Source organism: Coregonus lavaretus (assembly GCF_964263955.1).
Source record: "Coregonus lavaretus genome assembly, chromosome: 40".
Classification (NCBI taxonomy): domain Eukaryota; kingdom Metazoa; phylum Chordata; class Actinopteri; order Salmoniformes; family Salmonidae; genus Coregonus; species Coregonus lavaretus.
Genome location: NC_140027.1, coordinates 12,725,136 through 12,746,239, shown reverse-complemented (window position 1 = coordinate 12,746,239; position 21,104 = coordinate 12,725,136). Strand labels below are relative to the sequence as shown.

Here is a 21,104-nt window from a genome sequence, read left to right as displayed (position 1 = left end):
GCCAACAAGGGTTTTGCCACCAAGTACTAAGTCATGTTTTGCGGAGGGGTCAAATACTTATTTCCCTCATTAAAATGCAAATCAATTTATAACATTTTTGACATGCGTTTTTCTGGATTTTTGTTGTTGTTATTCTGTCTCTCACTGTTCAAATAAACCTACCATTAAAATTATAGACTGATCATGTCTTTGTCAGTGGGCAAACGTACAACATCAGCAGGGGATCAAACACTTTTTTCCCTCACTGTAGCCTGACTGCCATTAGGTACCATGAGATCCTCAGACCCCTTGTGAGACCATATGCTGGTGCGGTTGGCCCTGGGTTCCTCCTAATGCAAGACAATGCTAGACCTCATGTGGCTGGTGTGTGTCAGCAGTTCCTGCAAGAGGAAGGCATTGATGCTATGGACTGGCCCGACCATTCCCCAGACCTGAATCCAATTGAGCACATCTGGGACATCATGTCTCGCTCCATCCACCAACACCACGTTGCACCACAGACTGTCCAGGAGTTGGCGGATGCTTTAGTCCAGGTCTGGGAGGAGATCCCTCAGGAGACCATCCGCCACCTCATCAGGAGCATGCCCAGGCGTTATAGGGAGGTCATACAGGCACGTGGAGGCCACACACACTACTGAGCCTCATTTTGACTTGTTTTAAGGACATTACATCAAAGTTGGATCAGCCTGTAGTGTGGTTTTCCACTTTAATTTTGAGGGTGACTCCAAATCCAGACCTCCATGGGTTGAAAAATTTGATTTCCATTGATAATTTGTGTGTGATTTTGTTGTCAGCACATTCAACTATGTAAAGAAAAAAGTATTTAATAAGATTATTTCATTCATTCAGATCTAGGATGTGTTATTTTAGTGTTACCTTTATTTTTTTGTCCTCCGACAAATCAACTGTACATTTCGGTGTTCCTCAAGGTTCCGTTTTAGGACCACTATTGTTTTCACTATATATTTTACCTCTTGGGGATGTTATTCGAAAACATAATGTTAACTTTCACTGCTATGCGGATGACACACAGCTGTACATTTCAATGAAACATGGTGAAGCCCCAAAATTGCCCTCGCTAGAAGCCTGTGTTTCAGACATAAGGAAGTGGATGGCTGAAAACTTTTTACTTTTAAACTCGGACAAAACAGAGATGCTTGTTCTAGGTCCCAAGAAACAAAGAGATCTTCTGTTAAATCTGACAATTCATCTTGATGGTTGTAAAGTCGTCTCAAATAAAACTGTGAAGGACCTCGGCGTTACTCTTGACCCTGATCTCTCTTTTGACGAACATATCAAGACTGTTTCAAGGACAGCTTTTTTCCATCTACGTAACATTGCAAAAATCAGAAATTTTCTGTCCAAAAATGATGCAGAAAAATTAATCCATGCATTTGTTACTTCTAGGTTAGACTACTGCAATGCTCTATTTTCCGGCTACCCGGATAAAGCACTAAATAAACTTCAGTTAGTGCTAAATACGGCTGCTAGAATCCTGACTAGAACCAAGAAATTTGATCATATTACTCCAGTGCTAGCTTCCCTACACTGGCTTCCTGTTAAGGCAAGGGCTGATTTCAAGGTTTTACTGTTAACCTATAAAGCGTTACATGGGCTTGCTCCTACCTATCTTTCCGAGTTGGTCCTGCCGTACATACCAATACGTACGCTACGGTCACAAGACGCAGGCCTCCTAATTGTCCCTAGAATTTCTAAGCAAACAGCGGGAGGCAGGGCTTTCTCCTATAGATCTCCATTTTTATGGAACAGTCTGCCTACCCATGTGAGAGACGCAGACTCGGTCTCAACCTTTAAGTCTTTACTGAAGACTTATCTCTTCAGTAGGTCATATGATTGAGTGTAGTCTGGCCCAGGAGTGTGAAGGTGAACGGAAAGCCTCTGGAGCAACGAACAGCCCTTGCTGTCTCTGCCAGGCCGGTTCCCCTCTCCACTGGGGTTCTCTGCCTCTAACCCTGTTGCAGGGGCTGAGTCACTGGCTTGCTGGTGCTCTTTCATGCCGTCCCTGGGAGGGGTGCGTCACTTGAGTGGGTTGAGTTACTGACGTGATCTTCCTGTCTGGGTTGGCGCCCCCCCCTTGGTTTGTGCTGTGGTGGAGACCTCTGTGGGCTATACTCGGCCTTGTCTCAGGATTGTAAGTTGGTGGTTGAGGATATCCCTCTAGTGGTGCGGGGGCTGTGCTTTGGCAGAGTGGGTGGGGTTATATCCTTCCTGTTTGGCCCTGTCCGGGGGTTTCTTCGGATGGGGCCACAGTGTCTCCGGACCGCTCCTGTCTCAGCCTCCAGTATTTATGCTGCAGTAGTTTATGTGTCGGGGGGCTGGGGTTAGTTGGTTATACCTGGAGTACTTCTCCTGTCTTATCCAGTGTCCTGTGTGAATTTAAGTATGCTCTCTCTAATTCTCTCGTTCTCTCTTTCTCTCTGAGAACCTGAGCCCTAGGACCATACGTCAGGACTACCGGGCATGATGACACCTTGCTGTCCCCAGTCCGCCTGGCCTTGCTGCTATTCCAGTTTCAACTGTTCTGCCTGCGGTTACGAAACCCCTACCTGTCCCAGACCTGCTGTTTTCAACTCTTAATGATCGGCTATGAAAAGCCAACTGAGAGACCTGAGCCCTAGGACCATACGTCGGGACAACCGGCCGTGGTGACTCCTTGCTGTCCCCAGTCCGCCTGGCCTTGCTGCTATTCCAGTTTCAACTGTTCTGCCTGCGGTTATGGAACCCCTACCTGTCCCAGACCTGCTGTTTTCAACTCTTAATGATCGGCTATGAAAAGCCAACTGAGATTTATTCCTGATTATTATTTGACCATGCTTGTCACTTATGAACATTTTTGAACATCTTGGCATGGTTCTGTTATAATCTTCACCCGGCACAGCCAGAAGAGGACTGGCCACCCCTCATAGCCTGGTTCCTCTCTAGGTTTCTTCCTAGGTTTTCGCCTTTCTAGGGAGTTTTTCCTAGCCACCGTGCTTCTACACCTGCATTACTAGCTGTTTGGGGTTTTAGGCTGGGTTTCTGTACAGCACTTCGAGATATTAGCTGATGTAAGAAGGGCTATATAAAATAAAATTGATTGATTGATTGTATGCTTTGTGGAAAGTCAACATTTTGTTGGGAGGAACAAATAGTTTGTTTGGAGGTGACTGCAAATATTTGAATACAGATCCTCCAAAATAGTTAATTTTTCTATACTATTTGAATACAGATCTGAGAAAGCAACTACTTTTCTGTTTTTATACACCTCAGGAAGTGACTTATTTTCAAAAACTATTGGATTGGGTGCCTTCAACTAATTGCACGGCTGTATCTGGAACTGCTGTATCTGGAACTGAAATATATGAATAGAGCACATACAATTTCTTATACTATTCCAATCTATCCGACAGCAGATCATATTTGATCTACACAATACATTTATATCTGAAACTTCTCTAAATGTACATTCTCCTGAATGTCCATTGCCCCAGGTGTAGATAATCAAGTCAGTTGTACAGATAAGTATAAACAAGTTGTGACGCTCAACTACTGTATGACTATCAACATGCCACTGAAAAGGTCGAAAGCTGCAATTGATTTTATGATACCTGAAAATACAGCAGAGACATTCAAAGCCATTTGCAAACATTGCAAACAGCAAGATGGATGCTTAGCAAAAACAATTTTGAACCTCTTTTTCCATCTGAGGGTAAGTGTGCTTGTTTCAAACACACTATAACCATCTTTAAAGGGACAGTTTACACAGAATATAAACTAACATGATTTTCAACCTACCTTGGCTGTAGTTGATTCAAGAAGGCAGTTCTTACATTGTTTCCCCTTTCGACATTTAATAGCCAGATTTTGTTAACATTAAACTGTTCTTATGCCTGTGTAATAAAACAAATTACTTTTGGAGCAACATTTTATTAGCATGTTGTTAAATAACACTTTGATAATTGCATAGCAATGAGCTGAGAGTTTTTATAACTATGGTATTACTCTATTATGCACTTATAAAACAATTTACAAAGTCCTACGTAACACCAATGTTGCTATTGTAATAATCAAAGTAACTACACATGTATAAGAACTTAAGGTTATACAGTAACACTTGACATCATGTCTCACTCATTATGAAAATATATTTGTTAGTCATTTAGAAATAGCAAAAGTGGTCTAATCTAATGTTGAGATGATTCTATGTCCCTCATGTATTTATTTCTAGGTGATATATTAAGATTCTTATCTGAGAGCCCTCCAAACCATGTGTTAATGATCAAATATTATTTGTTTTTCTGAGACCTGTATTTGATCAGCAAAGAAAATAATTGCCTTTGAAAACTCTATTTTTGAAACTCTATATTCGACTACCTAGAGTATTTGAAAAGTTGGTATTTTAAAATAAACTACAAAAAACAATTATTTTCTGCCCAGGTCAGTTTTTTACTGTCTGTGGGAATTGAGCTGTGTTTTTTGCAGGTAAATTCATTAACACTTGCATTGTTAAAGACCATTATAATTTGAATTTCAAATAGCCCCCATGGTTTAACAACCCAGCCCTTCCAAATTGCCGGTTGTGCACTGAAATGTACAAAAGGGGATACACCCCCCAAAATTGTTTTCAAGGGACTGTTTAAAAAAGGTCATTTACCCTCTTTAAAAAAATGGTGTAAGTAAATGTATTGTTTGTGGGGAACGTAAAAACTGTATTAGATTACAGTATTGGATTTTTATTTTATTGAACCTTTATTTAGGCAGGGAGTCCCATTGATACCAATATCTATTTTTCAAGGGAGCCCTGCATGACAAGGCCAAGCAATTACACAATCAAAGAAGGACCATAGGAAACACAAAGTGGAGCGGGTCGAGAGTTAAGTTCCTTGGTGTCCACATCACCAACAAACTATCACGGTCCAAACACACCAAGACAGTTGTGAAGAGGGCACGACAGCACCTTTTCCCCCTCAGGAGACTGAAAAGATTTGGCATGGGTTCCCAGATCCTCAAAAAGTTCTACAGCTGCACCATCAAGAGCATCCTGACCGGTTGCATCACCGCCTGGTATGGCAACTGCTCAGCATCTGACCGTAAGACGCTACAGAGGGTAGTGTGTACGGCCCAGTACATCACTGGGGGCAAGCTTCCTGACATCCAGGACCAATACACTAGGCGGTGTCAGACGAATGCCCAAAAAATAGTCAAAGACTCTAGTCCACACAAGTCAGACTGTTCTCTCTGCTACCGCACAGCAAGCGATACCAGAGCGCCAAGTCTAGGACCAAAAGGCTCAATAACAGCTTCTACCCACCAAGCCATACGACTGCTGAACAATTAATCAAATGGCCACCCAGACTATTTACATTGAACCCACCCCCCTTTGTTTTTACACTGCTGCTACTCGCTGTTTATTATCTATGCATAGTCACTTTACAAATTACCTCGACTAACCTGTACCCCCGCACATTGACTCGGTACCGGTACCCCCTGTATATACCCTCGTTATTGTTATGACATTTTCTTGTGTTACTTTTTGATGTTATTTGATTTTTTGACTTTAGTTTATTTGGTAAATATTTTCTTAACTCTATTTCTTGAACTGCATTGTTGGTTAAGGGCTTGTAAGTAAGCATTTCACAGTAAGGTGTTGTATTCGGCGCATGTGACAAATACAATTTGATTTGAAAAGACAAAAAACAATCATAAAAAACAACTCCATTCCACAGTGAAGAGGTACCTCTACCAACAATCTGAATTGCCTGAAAGGCACCAATGCGTCCAACTGTAGGGTATTCTGAAGTTTCTTCGCACATCACTTATAGAACAAACTAAAAGCAGTTTTACCTAGTAACAGAAGGAATTTCCAAAAGTTAGTCATCTCTGCGACAGGATATGGTAACTCATACTTCTACAGTGAGGAGAAAAAGTATTTGATCCCCTGCTGATTTTGTATGTTTGCCCACTGACAAAGACATGATCAGTCTATAATTTTAATGGTAGGTTTATTTGAAGAGTGAGAGACAGAATAACAACAACAAAAATCCAGAAAAACGCATGTCAAAAATGTTATGAATTGATTTGCATTTTAATGAGGGAAATAAGTATTTGACCCCTCTGCAAAACATGACTTAGTACTTGGTGGCAAAACCCTTGTTGGCAATCACAGAGGTCAGACGTTTCTTGTAGTTGGCCACCAGGTTTGCACACATCTCAGGAGGGATTTTGTTCCACTCCTCTTTGCAGATCTTCTCCAAGTCATCCCGAGTGGAGCAGTGGTCTAAGGCACTGCATCGCAGTGCTAGCTGTGCCACTAGAGATCCTGGTTCGAATCCAGGCTCTGCTGTAGCCGGCCGCAACCGGGAGACCAATGGGGCGGCGCACAATTGGCCCAGCGTCGTCCAGGGTAGGGGAGGGAATGGCCGGCAGGGAGGTAGCTCAGTTGGTGTTTGCAACGCCAGGGTTGTGGGTTCGATTCCCACGGGGGGCCAGTATGAAAATAAAAAAGAATAATGTATGCACTAACTGTAAGTCGCTCTGGATAAGAGCGTCTGCTAAATGACGTAAATGTAAAATTAAGGTTTCGAGGCTGACGTTTGGCAACTCGAACCTTCAGCTCCCTCCACAGATTTTCTATGGGATTAAGGTCTGGAGACTGGCTAGGCCACTCCAGGACCTTAATGTGCTTCTTCTTGAGCCACTCCTTTGTTGCCTTGGCCGTGTGTTTTGGGTCATTGTCATGCTGGAATACCCATCCACGACCCATTTTCAATGCCCTGGCTGAGGGAAGGAGGTTCTAACCCGAGGGAGATTGACAGTTCTTTTGTGTTTCTTCCATTTGCGAATAATTGCACCAACTGTTGTCACCTTCTCACCAAGCTGTTTGGCGATGGTCTTGTAGCCCATTCCAGCCTTGTGTAGGTCTACAATCTTGTCCCTGACATCCTTGGAGAGCTCTTTGGTCTTGGCCATGGTGGAGAGTTTGGAATCTGATTGATTGATTGTTACCTGTATAAAAGACACCTGTCCACAGAAGCAAACTGAGATTAGGAGCACTCCCTTTAAGAGTGTGCTCCTAATCTCAGCTCATTACCTGTATAAAAGACACCTGGGAGCCAGAAATCTTTCTGATTGAGGGGGGGTCAAATACTTATTTCCCTCATTAAAATGCAAATCAATTTATAACATTTTTTTACATGCGTTTTTCTGGATTTTTTTGTTGTTATTCTGTCTCTCACTGTTCAAATAAACCTACCATTAAAATTATAGGCTGATCATTTCTTTGTCAGTGGGCAAACGTACAAAATCAACAGGGGATCAAATACTTTTTTCCCCTCACTGTATAGGTTAGTTACAATGTTAGGTAATACGGGAGTTTTAGCAAAAGGGCTTTATAAATAAACAGAATGAAATGTTTTGACCTACGCAATGTCAAAGAGGGCCAGCCTACTTAATGATAGGGAATGCAGTGATGAGTGCAAAACCTGTTGCCTGTGATAAAACAAAGTGCACTGCATCTAACGGCTTTAATGAAGTGGCAGCTGCAACAATGTAGATGATGTCACCATAGTCTAGGACTGGTAGGAACGTCGACTGAAAGATCTGCTTTCTACAATTAAGTCAGAGTCATGACCTATTTCTATAGAAGTCCAGTTTTATTCTCAGCTTCTCAGTTATCCAAATGCCCAGATATTTGTACGCTGAGATTTTGTAAGATGCTTACATCTTTAGAGTCATTGTAGAGCGCTCTAGAAAACAACATATCCTTTGTTTTTCCCGTATTTTAATACACATTTTAGGTCAATTCGTATATTTTTGTAATACAATGAAAGCAGTCTGTAGGTCAGCTAGAGCCTGGTCCACGGTGGAGTAGAATACGCAACAGTATCATCGGCATACTGGTGCAGTTTACAATTATTCACTGGCAAACCAATATTGTTAATGTAGATAGTAAAAAGTATTGCACCCAGAATCAGCCCTTGCGGAACACCTTTTGTTATATTAAGGAAACTTAACTGAACACTATAGATATACATTGTGTTAGATCTGTCAAGTCGTTTTTAAAGGAAAGGTTCACACATTTTGAATGTTATATTGTTTCTGTGCATTTCTGTTCTATCGATTCCCTGGGTTTCATGTGTATCTGAGTTATTGGCGTTCAAGCAGGCAGACATGGGATGCAGCAGAGATGGTGCTATATCCTGGTCTAAATCCAGACTGATGAACATTCTGGATACATTTCATAGATAAGATCATAGCTGAGAATTAATGAAGGATTCTAATATTTTTGCTAGGCAAGAATGTTTTGAAATAGGGCGATAGTTATTTATCACTGTTTGTTCTTATCAGAGGTGTGGTCTTTAGCACATTTAAAAAAAAACATTTTTAGTCATTTAGCAGACGCTCTTGTCCAGAGCGACTTACAGTTAGTGAACACATTTTTTAAATTTATTTTCTTATACTGGCCCCCCGTGGGAATCGAACACACAACCCTGGCGTTGCAAACGCCATGCTCTATCAACTGAGCTACATCCCTGCCGGCCATTCCCTCCCCTACCCTGGACGACGCTGGGCCAATTGTGCGCCGCCCCATGGGTCTCCCGGTCGCGGCCGGCTGCGACAGTGCCTGGATTCGAACCAGGATCTCTAGTGGCACAGTTTGCACTGTGATGCAGTGCCTTAGACCACTGCGCCACTCAGGAGTACATTTGCGAATAATCGCACCAACTGTTGTCACCTTCTCACCAAGCTGCTTGGCGATGGTCTTGTAGCTGCACTATTCATTCGGTTGCACATTTTGTGGCAACATTGACATGCATGATCTCTAGCTTTTTCCCAATCAAGTATTTACATAGAATGTTGATAACAGACCCACTTACTTTATTCTGAAGATGGCAGTTAACCAGGAACAGAAGCCCTGCAGTGTAGAAATGCACAATAAAAAAAATCTGACATTTGAAAAATATGCAGTTTAAAACAAAATTTGCAGTTGAAAACATGATTAGTCGGCAGTCACATTTCCAAAGGTGTTTTCATAACAGCTGAAATTACATCAACACATGGAGATTTAAAAAAAAAAACTTAAATTGATGTATAGCGGTGGCCCAAACGTGATGTGAGTTTTAGTGAACAGACAGGGAGAGTGGAGGAAGCGCCTTAGCCTACCAGCTGGGATTCAAAGGCTAGGAGGTAGAAAGAGATAATTTGGACTTGAATTGACCTCCTAGGGTGATTACAGTGCTACGTATTACTCAGGGATATGGTATGGAGTTGCATAGAATGTTCTTGAAGGACATTGGTGTGTGGATAACTGACAGGTTTAGCTTTAGCTTATATTTCTGTAATACAGTCACAAGTTGTTTGGACTAAAGGACAATTCATCTATGAGTGTCTGTTCCACACACTGGGGCATTTCACCTTAAGGATATTATTTCAAACTATCACCATATATGATATTGTGTTGCATTAGTTGGAAGAGTCAAGAGAGATAAGGAGATAAGTCTCCCTTATGATAAAACATATATGTACTGTATCTATAAGGGGTGGGGAGTCTCCATCAGGAGTCACACTTTAAGTGGAAATCTGTGTCTGGCGGACAGGTCCCCCCCCCACCCCACCTGACTCCACCCACATCCAAGGCTGGCAACCAGCGGCTTTGCAGTCCTCTGCTTATCCTGCATTATTTAACAGGGATGGGAGGCAAAGCCAATTGAGTCGTTTAAAGAGATGCACGTGTGACCAGTAGGAGACAACCTCAGTGGTGGGGAGACATTCGGAGGGAGGAGGGAGGGATTTCTCACGTTATCCCGTTGATCGAAGTCGACAGAGCTGGAGACTGAAGTGAGACGCTCATAGCGGTCTGGCGTTTCAGAATGCAGAGCTGAGGCAACACTGGAAAAAGAGGACAAGTGTCAGGCTTTGACGGAGGCACGAAGAACAAGGCAGGACCGGGTCCTGCAACTGTTTAGTTTGTTAATTTGTGGTTTGAAACAGAATGGAATTGAGGCTAGAGGAATTTCTTCACAATTAAAATGAACAGTACTGTCACAGCTAATGGGGTCGATTCCATTTAAATTCCATCAATTCAGAAAGTAAACAGAAAATTGGAATGTCAGTTGACTTCCTTAAAACATTTCAATGGAATTGACCCCAACCCACATTATGTTTCACTACTGCATATTTATCATAAAAAATGCCCTTTTATTAATTAACCCATAACAGTTCCTCAATAATGTCCGTAGAACCATGCCATTCTGTGTATATTTTATTGTCAGTTTGATAAACTCTCCATCTCTCGGAGGGTCTAACATGACACATTCAAGATCCCATCATCCACAGCAGAATTACTGGCCAATCAAGCATTGCAGAGTGTAGAGCAGAGCTCTGAGTTGGTACGCACAGAGGTGTCAATCAGAAAATAGTTCATTTAGTCATTGTCACATGACATAATCCTACATATTTTTGACTTTTTTACTGTAGATACTATGCACTAACAAAACCACACAACATTTCACTTGAACTCCCCACTCCAAGGCCAACATCAAGAAGGCTGCTATGTGAAAAGACATAATAGATGTCGAGCTCCACAAGTTCAACATTAGTAGCTACACAAACGTCAAACTCGCGGGGCTAGATAGATGCCTAGATAGCGGTTTGCGTCATGACTGTAAAGTCTGATAGCGTCAGCCAACAGCGTAATGACGGTTTATGACATCTGCCTTGTCAGGGAGGTGTCAAGTAAAGGGTTACCCCTCACTCTATAGGACAAGAGACATACACAGTGTGCAAATCAGACCAACAACTCTGGCTGAGGGTGCCCCAAGGATGCCAAACATCCAGACAATAAGGTAGGCATCATTGAGGGTACCCTCAAGCTAAATAATGGTTATGTGCTAGCAGTATAATTTTCAGACAGAAGAAAGGCTTTTAACGATCTATGTTGGCCACCATTGCATTGTGCTGCCCAACATGCCTGAGGAAATACACAATATATACACAAAAGTATGTGGACACCCCTTCATATTAATGGATTCGGCTATTTCAGCGACACCCGTTGCTGACGTGTATAAAATCAAGCACACAGCCATGCATTCTCCAGACAAATATTGGCAGTAGAATGGCCTTACTGAAGAGCTCAGTGACTTTCAACGTGGCACCGTCATAGGATGCCACCTTTCCAACAAGCCAGTTCGTAAAATGTATACCCTGCTAGAGCTGCCCCGGTCAACTGTAAGGGCTGCATTTGTGAAGTGGAAACGTCTAGGAGCAACAACGGCTCAGCCGCGAAGTGGTAGGCCACACAAGCTCACAGAACGCAAAAAAAGTATCTGTCCTCGGTTGCAACACTCACTACCGAGTTCCAAACTCCCTCTGGAGGCAATGTCAGCACAATAACTGTTCAATGGGAGCTTCATGAAATGGGTTTCCATGGCCGAGCAGCCACACACAAGCCTAAGATCACCATGTGCAATGCCAAGCGTCGGCTGAAGTGATGTAAAGCTCACCACCATTGGACTCCAGAGCAGTGGAAACGCATTCTCTGGAGTGATGAATCACGCTTCACCATCTGGCAGTCCAGTCCGACGGACAAATCTAGGTTTGGCGGATGCCAGGAGAATGCTACCTGCCCCAATGCATAGAGGGGTAATAATGGTCTGGGGCTTTTCATCGTTCGGGTTAGGCCCCTTAGTTCCAGTGAAGGGAAATCTTAACGCTACAGCATACAATGACATTCTAACAGATTCTGTGCTTCTAACTTTGTGGCAACAGTTTGGGGAAGGTCCTTTCCTGTTTCAGCATGACAATGCCCTCGTGCACAAAGCGACGTCCATACAGAAATGGTTTGTCGAGATCGGTGTGGAAGAACTTGACTGGCCTGCACAGAGCCCTGACCTCAACCCCATCAAACACCTTTGGGATGAATTGGAACGCCAAATGCGAGCCAGGCCTAATCGCCCAACATCAGTGTCCAACCTCACTAATGCTCGTGGCTGAATGGAAGCAAGTCCCTGCAGCAAAGTTCCAACATCTAGTGGAAATCCTTCCCAGAAGGCTCCATATTAATACCCATGATTTTGGAATGAGATGTTTGACGAGCGGGTGTCCACATACTTTGGTCATGTAGTGTACTATCTATGATATGCATAATCTCATTTTGTGATTAGAGCTCCACTGAGCAATTGACAGGACAAAGGAGGCAGTGTCTTTTGCATTAAACGCCAAGAGCCCTATTCAATTCAACCTATTAACTGTCTTCTCAGCATGAGCAATTAGCATTTTAAATGCTACAAGAAATCCTGTAAAAAAAAATATATATATGCAAATCAAGGCCAGGCACCACGGGCTAATAACAGTTTCCAGAAAAATGGATTTACAGGATATGCAAATATGTGCATTTTTTATTATATAGAGTACCACAGTATGGGTCATAATACCCATAAAACCTAGAGGTCAAACAGGGAAATGGTTCCAATCATTTTTCCACCATAGATTTTTCCCATAGGGGATATAGAAACACTTAAAGTAAGGGCTGTGTTTCATGTAGGCTTAACCTGCCGTGAGGTTTTGATAACCATGTAAATCTCTTTAGGACAAGGTGATTTCGATCAATATATTTGCCTGTATTTATCCCCCCCAAAAGAAATGCTAATTAGCTGCAAATGTGGCTATCATAAAGAACTACAAATGCCATGATCTGGACGAGCGTGCCAAATCGAAGCAAATGTAAGAATGTCTGGTTTAACCATCTAATGTTAGCTAAATGTAGTACTGACTAAATTGGCAACATTTCTTTAAAATGGACAGTTCAGTGAACTGTCTTGTGCAAGTTTTAAATTGACACAATACCTTTTAGCAAAGGTGTCAACTAGAGATAACGTGCAGGAGCTTGCAGGGATTTGTAGTTTTGCATGATGTCTACTTTGATGCTAATTAGCATTTTCTAAATCAGAGAAAATAGAGCCGAATATATTGATCAAAATCACCTTGTCCGAGAGAGATTTACACGGTTATCAAAACGTCACGCCATGGTAAGCCTACATGAAACACATCCCTTATTTTAAGTGTTTCTAAAATCCCCTATGGGAAAAATGAATGGTGAAAAAAATTATTGGAACCATTTCCCTGTTTGACTGCTAGGTTTTATGGGTATTATGACACCTCCACTGTGGGGCTCTACAGCCTAGGTGATTGTGATTAAGGGGCCAAAAATACACTATTAGTGTGGTGCCTGGCCTCAACAACAACAGTATTACTCCATAATTTCTTGAAGGCTAGGATTTGTTATGACATATTCCGGAAAGCCAGTTAGCGATTTTGAATAGGGCCCAAAGTCTACAAATAGGTTGCGTTTTAGCTGCAGCACTGGATGTATATTGTAATCTCCCACCCTTACATCCTACAACAGAAAATCTACCACAGTCCAACAGTAAACGTAGTCCAATGACAACATGTACAGAAATGGGGGCAGTATACATTTCACTGTCAGGACAGAAGACCACATTCCACATTCTAGCTGGATTCCAATCTGAAAACAGTCCTTTCCTCTTCCTTTATTGACCCCTTCATGGCCCTGAATGGACAGAGGGGAAGGGGTGATTTTTTGAATGAGAACCCAGCCTGTTGAGAACGTGGTTTCTTATGGTCTAAAAAAGGGTCCACTCTGGAGGTGCTAGCATCACAGCTAATGTCACAAGGATTCACAAAGACGCCACAGCAAGAGGGCCTAGGGAAGTTCACATCCACACTGATGCACCTTTTACCTTGTATTATTTGCTCTCAGTGTATCATAGTTACCCTTTTCCCTTCTCCGACTATGTTATATTCAAATGTGTAAAAGGAAGCATGCATGTCAAAAGATTCATATGTTAGGTGACAGTCAAAGCATCAGAAGCCATGGCAGATACACTGGTGAAAGTCAACAGTATGGTTATTGACACACAAGGCACTTATGGTGGGTTAACAAAAGTCAGAGTCGACACCCAATAAATCCACAGCAAAAAGCAGTGACAGAGCCCTCACACCAAACCATGTTGCTTGTTAATAAGATAGATACACATACACCTTCTTTCTCACACACACACCAACCCACAGGACACCCGATTTTGGGGTTGATTCCAGTCCATTATGGAATTGGATTGCAAGCACGCACGCACACACATGCACACCTATCCGAAAGGGAAAAACAGTGTGTTAGTCCACCAGCGAGCAGGACAACAAGTACAGTTAGGGCAGTAAAGCAACCAGGGAAGAGAGAAGACGCTGGAAAACCAGGAGATAATCAAAACGTGTTTAAAAAACAACATACTATTCCCGCTCCTCCAATCCGCTGAAACGCTTCTTCGATCTTCACAGTGAAACAAAAAGAGGAAACATTAGCATAACTGGCATGAAAAGGAGTACACATTTACTTCATTAAGGTTAGTCCTGGATAGAAATCCTGAAGTGTCAACAAATTGGATGTTACACAATGTATAGGAGCAGGACAGGTTTATGAGAGCCATAGACGGGGTGAGGATGAGGGGCGAACCATCACATAACATGGGCCCTGATCAGATGTCACCCCCCATCCCCTCACCCCACACGCACACACACACACACACAACTGCGACACTGGTGACCCCTGCCTCATCACAGCTCTGAAAGAGAGAGCCCCTGAAAGCAAGAAAACAGCTGTGTGTATGTATGTCTGTTACTGCTGAGCGATTAACAAAAATGTTAACTCAATGCGCCGTTTCTCTAGAGAGAAATCAAATTCAGCACAAACTGTGGGAAGTTGGACTTTTCAACAGGCAAATATTCAACATAGTTTAGTGCAGAAAATGTGGTAATTAAGTACAATGACCACAATCCACTGTGCCTACAGCTGCCTGTTCTTGTCTGGGCAGACACGGAGACACAGGGTGCGTTTTTCTCCATCTAGGCGCAGGAGCAGTTAACATAGCATTAGGTGCTTGCCTCTCTTTCCCGCCCAAAATGTGTTTGCTTGTAGAGCAGCGTTGCTGTGTGAGCCAGGCGGGGGAGAGTTACTGCAGCGCTGTGCAGTACGCGACCATATGGCCGACGCAGGTGGTGACTCCACTTCTGTCAGCGGCGTCATTTTTTGGAAAGCTGGGAAACTTTTTTTGGCTATGAACCCAGCATTAAATCGGCAGAAATTCGCCCATTGGTTGATTCAATTCATCGATTGACCAGGGGAACAAGACCACACACAGACCGCATGAGAGGAAGTAAAGTAGTGAATAAATTAAGTGATAAGCAGTAAAATGGGCAGTCACTTCCATCATGGGGCTTTTATTAGCTAATTGTATTATTCTGTGAAGTTACAGAAGAAAAAAAAATCTAACCGAAATTGAAAACCGTGATTATTTTTCAAAAACCAAACTGAAACTAACCTCAAAAAGCATTAATCGTTCAGCACTAGTGTGTGTGTGTGTGTGTAGGGAGCGACAAGGGAGAGAGAGAGCGGGACAGACAAGAAAACAGGAAGTATGTGGTGCAAAAGAGATTGTCCAGTCAGCTGTGGGACTATAGCAGGAAATGGTTTGCCCCTCTCTCTCTGTCCTTTAAGGAGGACAGAACTATTTCAGAAAGGCAAAGTACACAAAGCATTTAGAAAGCTCGTACATCCTATCCATAAGCAGACCCAGGTCACCTTAACATAACCAAATAAGTCTTAAACTATTATTGTACTTAAAGCGGCCATCAAGGATTGGTACACAGTAAATCAAGGAGAATTGAAATCACAGTGTTAAAATAGTTTGGGTTAAATTTACTCTACTTGAGTTATCTGAACCCTCAGAGTGATACGCTCTCTGGAGTTAGTTGGGACGGAGTACGTTTAACTCAATTAAGAGTAACCAGAGACATGGAGTTAAATTTGGGAGGGGCCTCTGTCATATTTCCCAGCATGCTCCGTTGCAGGTAGATTTCTTTAGAATAGTTTATTTTAATATGTATTTTTGCATGTACATTGTTTGTTTACGATCATTCATTTGTTTAACTTTCTGCTCTGACAGGCTTTCTGAATGCAAGTCCTAATCCATTATAAATTATTTATTATGTGGAGTAATTATAAAGTGCTACCAAATATTTTTACAAACTAATTTGTTGTGGCAGTTCTCAAAATCTTGTCTAAGCCTGTGTCTGGTTGGGCAAGGCCAACTCTCTCAATCTTGTGCAAAAGTGACCGTGCAGCAAGTATGGAGTATATTTGGTAACATTCCCACAGTAGGACAACTGCTACATCATCATTACAATATCTAAGTACACACTGGATTACCTGGACAAGTCTTCTAAGTATACACTTGTTTTATGGAACAAATTGGTTGATGAAATTCATGAATTCATGATCACTGATGTGTAATGGGATGGTGAACTTCTTTTAATGTCAGATAGCTAACCCATCAGTGTAAAGGCCTCCTGTGAGATGCGCCCAGAAGGAAGCTGACTAAAAAGCGCTGCAGAATAGAGAGTGCTTGGTAAGATGCTCCATTGACTGTCTTTTGTAAATATTTAATGTAAAAATGACAGCCTTACAAGAAGCTTTCCAGCTGAGCAGTACAGTTAAAAAATGTTCGACTGCATCGCAGTGTAATGAGTTATAACCTCAAGGTAGGGGTACCTTACGGTAAGTTTATGACTTCAATCAACATTACATTAATATTCTTAGTGAATGACTGATTCAGTACTCAAGGAGTTCGAAACTTGTTATTTCTCTTCTTAATTGCACTGCATCAGATCATGTACATTCAAGGTGATGGATTTAATACAACAATAAAATACAGTAAGTATGCTAACTAGTTATACATTCTTTCCATATTTATTACCAACATACCCAAACCATAGATTACTCATAATTGATAAATAAGTATCCCATGGGGTTATGGTAATAAACTGGTGAAAAGAAGATTCCCTAAAGAAGATTTAGTTGCTCTGCTGTGTGAGCAAATCCTGCAGCACAGACAGTCGTTGTTCATATCCAGCTCCAGAAATGAGTAGTATGTAAGTGACAGTGAAACAAGTCTCCCTGAATGACTTGCAAACCAATCATCTTCAGGAAGAGGTAGGAAGGAATGGTTATGGGGTTACTTAAGGCACACAGTCATAATAGGCAAGTAATTCTCACAATTCAACAGACAAGGGCCAATGACCAGTAGGACTACATCTGGGCAGTGTACGTGTGTGTGTGTGTGTGTGTGTGTGTGTGTGTGTGTGTGTGTGTGTGTGTGTGTGATGTAACCTCAGTAATTTGTTAGGCCTACCTGTCAGCGTCTGTCACCAATGCCAAGCGTCCATAATCCCAGGCCACTTTCCGTAATATTGAGAAGACAAAGAGAAGCACCTGAAAGCACAGAGGAAAGTAATGCTATATGATTTTCACCTTCTTTGGTGTTTCTTCGGTTGAGCCCCAAGAACATCTGTGTATCATTCAAATGGATTTTATAGCAATGTCACTGCTGTTCTAAAAAAATTTAGTAAGACCAGTAAGCACTTAGAGTGGGCTCCGAAATTGACACCCTTGATAAAGATGAACAATAATGACAGAAATAAACAAATACGAAGCTATAGTGTATGCTCCCAAAAATTGGAAAGATAGATTATTAATTTTAAGTAAAACAAAACAAAAAAATAGGGGTCAAAATTGACACCCTTAAAGATTATAAATAAAGTAGTCAAAAGTTGAGTATTTGGTCCCATATTCCTAGTACGCAATGACTATATCAAGCTTGTGACTACAAACTTCTTGGATGCATTTGCAGTTCGTTTAGGCTGCAATTCAGATAATTTTCTGCCCAATAGAAATTAATGGTAAATTATGTATTGTCCTCATTTTGGAGTCATTGTAAATAAGAATAGAATAATGTGTTTCTAAACACTTCTACATGAATGTGAGTGAGAAAGTTAGAGGGTCAAAGATTATACCCCCAAGACATGCTAACCTCTCACCATTACCAAAAACAGGGGAGGTTCTATTCTTATTTACAATAAAATGGACTCCAAAATGACAAATGATTTACCATTCATTTCTACTGGGCACAAAATAATCTGAAACTCAACCAAAACAAAACTTTTGACTATTTTAGGGGTGTCAATAATTTTGACCCCTACCTTTTTGAGAAATACTAAATGTTACACAAAATCTCTCTGAGCAATTGTATTAGTATAAAATAATACAATTTACCCCTTGTTTGCATACAATATAGCTCAGTATTTGAATTACAGTACCAGTCAAAAGTCTGGACACACCTACTCATTATTTGTACTATTTTCTACATCGTAGAATAATAGTGAAGACATCAAAACTATGAAATAACACATATGGAATCATGTAGTAACCAAAAAAGTGTTAAACAAATCAAAATATATTTTATATTTTAGATTCTTCAAAGTAGCCACCCTTTGCCTTGATGACAGCTTTGCACACTCTTGAAATTCTCTCAACCAGCTTCATGATGTAGTCACCTGGAATGCATTTCAATTAACAGTGTACCTTGTTAAAAAGTTAATTTGTGGAATTTCTTTTCTTCTTAATGCGTTTGAGCCCATCAGTTGTGTTGTGACAAGGTAGGGGTGGTATACAGAAGATAGCCCTATTTGGTAAAAGACCAAGTCCATGTTATGGCAAGAACAGCTCAAATAAGCAAAGAGAAACGACAGTCCATCATTACTTTAAGACATGAAGGTCAGTCAATCAGGAACATTTCAAGAACTTCGAAAGTTTCTTCAAGTGCAGTCACAAGAATTATCAAGCTCTATGATGAAACTGGCTCTCCTGAGGACTGCCACAGGAAAGGAAGACCCAGAGTTGCCTCTGCTGCAGAGGATAAGTTTAATTAGCGTTAACTGCACCTCAGATTGCAGCCCAAATAAATGCTTCAGAGTTCAAGTAACAGACACATCTCAACATCAACTGTTCAAAGGAGACTGCGTAAATCAGGCCTTCATGGTCTAATTGCTGCAAAGAAACCACTACTAAAGGACACCAATAAGAAGAGACTTGCTTGGGCCAAGAAACACGAGCAATGGACATTAGACCGGTGAAATTGGTTCCAACCGCCGTGTCTTTGTGAGACGCAGAGTAGGTGAACGTATGATCTCTGGATGTGTGGTTCCCTCAGGGAAGCATGGAGGAGGAGGTGTGATGGTGTGGGTGTGCTTTGCTGGTGACACTGTCAGTGATTTATTTAGAATTCAAAAGGCACACTTAACCAGCATGGCTACCACAGCATTCTGCAGCGATACTCCATCCCATCTGGTTTGGGCTTAGTGGGACTATCATTTGTTTTTCAACAGGACAATGACCCAACACACCTCCAGGCTGTGTAAGGGCTATTTGACCAAGAAGGAGAGTGATGGAGTGCTGCATCAGATGACCTGACCTCCACAATCAACCGACCTCAACCCAATTGAGATGGTTTGGGATGAGTTGGGCCGCAGAGTGAAGGAAAATCAGTCAACAAGTGCTCAGCGTATATAGGAACTCCTTCAAGACTGTTGGAAAAGCATTCCAGGTGAAGCTGGTTGAGAGAATGCCAAGAGTGTGCAAAGCTGTCATCAAGGCAAAGGGTGGCTACTTTGAAGAATCTAAAATATATTTTGATTTGTTTAACACTTTTTTGGTTACTACATGATTCCATATGTTTTATTTCATAGTTTTGATGTCTTCACTATTATTCTACAATGTAGAAAATAGTAAAAATAAAATAATGAAAAACCCTTGAATGAGTAGGTGTCCAAACTTTTGACAGGTACTGTATGTATTTTATACAGTCATTATTGCTCATCTTTATCAAGGGTGTCAATCATTTCAGACCCCACTTCACATTATATGAGGTAGATGTAGTATTAGAGGACGACAATAGAATGGAGCAACATTGGTGCTTAATTCTAAATGTTAATTAAAACGTTTTCAGTTTTCAGACTCCAAAAAGGATTCAGTTTTGCATATTTATTTCACATTTTCCTTATGCTGACAAAGATGTGAGTAATAATATGAAATAAATTGATTCAACTATCTGGCCTTTTCATCTGTTCATTGTGTTATGATATCATGTCCATGTTGTTAGTATATTTTATTTAACCAGGAATAGACAGACCCTTGAAGTTAGAAACCTATTTTGGGAGGGGGACGTGCTATATGCTGCTTTATGAGCATCAACGTGACATTGTCCCGTGAAACAAAATCCTTGAGATACATAGATCTTTGAGGGCACAGGCACACATTACAATATTTCTTTGGAACACTTATTCGGTTACCAGACCCTGTCATTTTGGGTGAAAACGCATTCTGGACACATCTATTTCATAGATGTATAGTTAGAGATAATGCTTACCAACGCACAGCCATAACCCACCACTTTGTGACCTTGGCTGCCCAGTAAAATGTTACAATAAATCTGGATTTGAGCATTTGAAGAGATGAGCATGTGGCCATGTGAATGTAGACATGTTCATTCATGCACTGAGACAGTTATCTTACTCATACACCTAACCTGAGACAATAAGCATTGCTTCATTACCTTGTTAATTTACTTTGCAGATTAGGTAATAACTTCCTTACTTTTATCTCATTACCTTAAATGCAATTGGTAAGCATACATTAAAAAAACAACAGGAGGTGAGGTGACCCCCAATGACACAGTACAGCTTCATTAGAATAACGCCCCTGCTAGACAGTCAGCCACTATGTAGGTCAATCCATTGTTCCCGTGGTCACAAAGCACTATGGATTTCACCATCAATTAGTCATGAACAGGAGCATCCTGTTCCACACCAGAACTACAGCCAAACCTTTAGGACTGGTAAAAAATTGGTACCATTGAACTCACTCACCGACTTGTCCAATTTGATATCCATAGTTGGTGGGTGTAAAGTTTCTAAATGAATTTAATAAGATTCAATAAGATTTGTCAAACCATACCCTTCCTCCCCTGTAATCGGGGACTGATTCAGACCTAAATGACAAGGACACAAGGTTGAATGGACTCAGACCAAATCAATGACATCAATCAATTAACACCCAGGGAGAAAAGAAAACCAACACTACTGACGAACTTACTGGTCTGGATTTGAATAGCCTAGCCCTATTCACCTTATGTAGGCCCGCC

The 21,104-nt window shown here is 41.4% G+C and overlaps 1 protein-coding gene across 1 annotated transcript in view; it reads right to left on the bottom strand.

Annotated features, from left to right (window-relative positions):
- Positions 1-21,104, bottom strand: part of LOC311113690 (CSC1-like protein 2) — a 101,320-nt gene that overhangs the window by 43,097 nt on the left and 37,119 nt on the right. The window contains exons 3-6 of the mRNA XM_084156992.1: positions 17,259-17,338; positions 14,303-14,341; positions 9,798-9,888; positions 8,877-8,914 (exon numbers count right to left, since the gene is read on the bottom strand). Coding sequence (XP_084013118.1) covers positions 8,877-8,914; positions 9,798-9,888; positions 14,303-14,341; positions 17,259-17,338 — 248 coding nt within the window. The remainder of the gene's footprint in view (positions 1-8,876; positions 8,915-9,797; positions 9,889-14,302; positions 14,342-17,258; positions 17,339-21,104) is intronic.